General features: G+C 37.9%; 1 protein-coding gene across 1 annotated transcript; it reads left to right on the top strand.

Moving 5' to 3' along the window:
• On the top strand, positions 1 to 951 carry LOC131908352 (olfactory receptor 4A5-like). Its single transcript, XM_059259406.1, has one exon. The coding sequence runs from the start codon at positions 1 to 3 to the stop codon at positions 949 to 951; it is 951 nt and encodes a 316-aa protein (XP_059115389.1).
• Positions 952 to 3,039: the final 2,088 nt, after the last annotated feature.

Genomic DNA, 3,039 nt, shown 5'->3' with positions numbered 1-3,039 from the left:
ATGGGACAGAATAACAGTGTTTCAGAGTTTATACTCTTGGGACTCACCCAGGATCCTGCTGGAAAAAAGACATTATTTGTCATGTTTTTACTCATATACATTGGAACAATGATGGGCAACCTGCTCGTTGTGGGGACAGTGATTGGCAGCCCCTCCTTAGACTCCCCAATGTACTTTTTCCTTGCCTATCTGTCCCTCATAGATGCCATGTATTCAACTACCATTTTGCCCAAGTTGCTTATAGACCTACTTTGTGATAGAAAGACCATTTCCTTCACAGCTTGCTTGATCCAGCTATTTGTAGAGCATTTATTTGGCGGTGTTGAGATCTTCCTTTTGGTTTTTATGGCATATGATCGCTATGTGGCCATCTGTAAGCCACTGCACTATTTGACTATCATGAATCAAAGGGTTTGCATCAATTTGGTGGTGGTATCTTGGGCTGGAGCATTTGCCCATGCTCTGCTTCAAGTACTTTCTGTGTATAAACTTCCTTTCTGTGGCCCTAATGTCATTGATCACTTTGCTTGTGACATGTATCCATTATTAGGCCTTGCATGCACTGACACCTACTTCCTTGGTCTCACAGTAGTTGGTAATAATGGAGCAATTTCTGTAGTGGTCTTCATCCTCCTTCTCATCTCCTATGGAATTATTCTAAACTCTCTTAACACTCACAGTCTGGAAGGAAGGCGCAAAGCCCTGTCCACATGCAGTTCTCATATCATGGTGGTTGTCCTCTTCTTTGTTCCCTGCATTTTCATGTATGTTAGACCTGTTTCCAACTTTCCTATTGATAAGTTCATTACTGTTTTTTATACAGTTTTTACTCCCATATTGAATCCTTTAATATATACTTTGAGAAATTTAGAGATTAAAAAATCTATGGAAAAGCTCTGGGGCAAAGTGTTCACTTTAGACAGAATAAGAATTTCTACTTGTTACTCCTAATTTTAAAGAAAATGTCAAGTATATACCCTAGTAGTGCGTTTTATAATTTCTACATTCTTATTAATACTTGCAATTGTGTGATTTGGTGTTTTTGTGAATGAATCCTTTGTGATTTTAATTTTCTTTTTTTTATTGTTACATTGTCAGCCATTTGTTGAATTTCCTACTTTTACTATTTTCTGTGAACATGTGTATTTTTCTTTTTTCTTTCAATTTTTCAATAAAATATTTTTCTAATATTACGGATTGGTGAAGTACTTTAGGTTGTCTTGATCTAATTTTTTAATTTTTGTATGTGTTGCAAAGTCATCTATTTGTAATTTTTGCTTACATTGTTTTCATTCATTGATATGTCTTGATGAATACAAACTTCCAATTAAATTAAACTTTATTTTAAAATTTTTTTAAAATATTTTGCACAGACCATCCCTCTATTCCTTCCAGACCCTCCCCACATTCTCTCCCATTTGGATTTTCACACTTCTGTCTCTTCTTAGAAAACAAACAGGCATCTAAGGGATAATAATAAAATAAAATAAGAAAAAAGAAAAACAAACAAATATCGAATAGAAAAATAAATAAACAGAAGGAAAAGAGCCAAAGAAAAGGCAAAAGAAACAAATGTAGACACAGAGACCCATTTGTTTGTACATTCAGGAATCCCATAAAACACAAAATTAGAAGCCATAATATATATGCGAGGACCTGTAGGGTACAAATAATAATAATATAATAAAAGCTGGGACATAGCACTATGAGACAAGGAACCTCCAAATATATCATTGAGCTCATTTTATGTTGGCTATCCATTGATGCAATCTGAGCCTACTCTTAAGGCTAGCTTGTATCTCCTGTGAGATTCCCTTGAAGAAAACTGACTTTTCACTGCATGTGGTTATCAATTGGAGATAGCATCTTGGTTAGGGATAAGAGCATGTGTCCTCTAATCCTTTCAGTTGTAGGACCCCATCTAGTGTATACCTATCCAGGCCCTGTACATGCTGCCTCAGTCTTTGTGAATCCATATCAGAAGGAATTGTTTCCTTGGTGTCCTCTATCCCCTCTGGCTCTTACATTGTTTTTGCCTCCTCTTCTGCAGGGTTTCCTGAGCTCTGTAGGGGTTTGATGGAGATATCCCATTTAGGAATGAGTATTCCAAGGTCTCTCATTCTCTGTACATTGTCCAGGTGTAGGTCTCTCTGTATTTGTGCTATCATTGCACTAGTATATCATGCAGACAGGACACAATTGTAGGTTGAAGGATTTGTAGCTGGGTTGGTGTTTACATTTTTCCTTTAGTATTGTCCAGAGTGCCTTCCGGTATCAAGCATACTATCTTGTACGGGTGAAGACTCTATGTAGGCACCAGTTCAACTTCTTCATGTTCAATGATTTGTGTAGGTGTTGTATTCAGCAATAGGGCCTTGCTGTCATTTTATGGAGAGCAACCTATAGCCTTGGCAACAGGTTGGGTTCTTTGGGGGTTCCCATGAGACCCCTGTGGCCAACAACTCAATTAGATATTACCCATTTCTGATACTGGAAGCCTCGTTTGGTGAGAAGAGATGCCCAATTTGGGCTCTGTTTTCTCCATTATTTGTTGATTTTATTTAGATGCTCTTCATATAGTTATCTGTTTTAGAAAGCTTTTTACTGTATTAGGTTTCTTTCTTTTCTTTTCTTTAAGTTTTTTGAGACAGGGTTTCTCTGTGTACCTTTGGAGCCTTTCCTGGAACTCACTCTGTAGCCTAGGCTGACCTTGAACTCACAGAGATCTGCCTGCCTCTGCCTTCTGAGTACTGGGATTGAAGGTGTGTGCCACCACCACCCAGCTGTATTAGGTTTATATATTAACCCTCAAATGGCTCCTAATCAGCTGTCTCTCTCCATATTTATCCCTTGTCCCAAGGGTTCCCACATCATTCACCCATGTTTAGCTACCTCCCAGAGCTACCTAGTGACTCTCCTTATCTTTTCTGATTTGTTTCAGTTTGAATCTATTTTGTCAGTCATCAGGATTGAGATACCTGCTTGCTTCCTAGTCCCATTTGTCATAGTCCCTCTGTCCATCCTTTTACTATATCTTTA

This window comes from Peromyscus eremicus, chromosome 4 (assembly GCF_949786415.1).
Source record: "Peromyscus eremicus chromosome 4, PerEre_H2_v1, whole genome shotgun sequence".
Lineage (NCBI taxonomy): Eukaryota > Metazoa > Chordata > Mammalia > Rodentia > Cricetidae > Peromyscus > Peromyscus eremicus.
The sequence above is the reverse complement of the archived record's forward strand: the minus strand, read 5'-3'. Positions and strand labels throughout refer to the sequence as shown.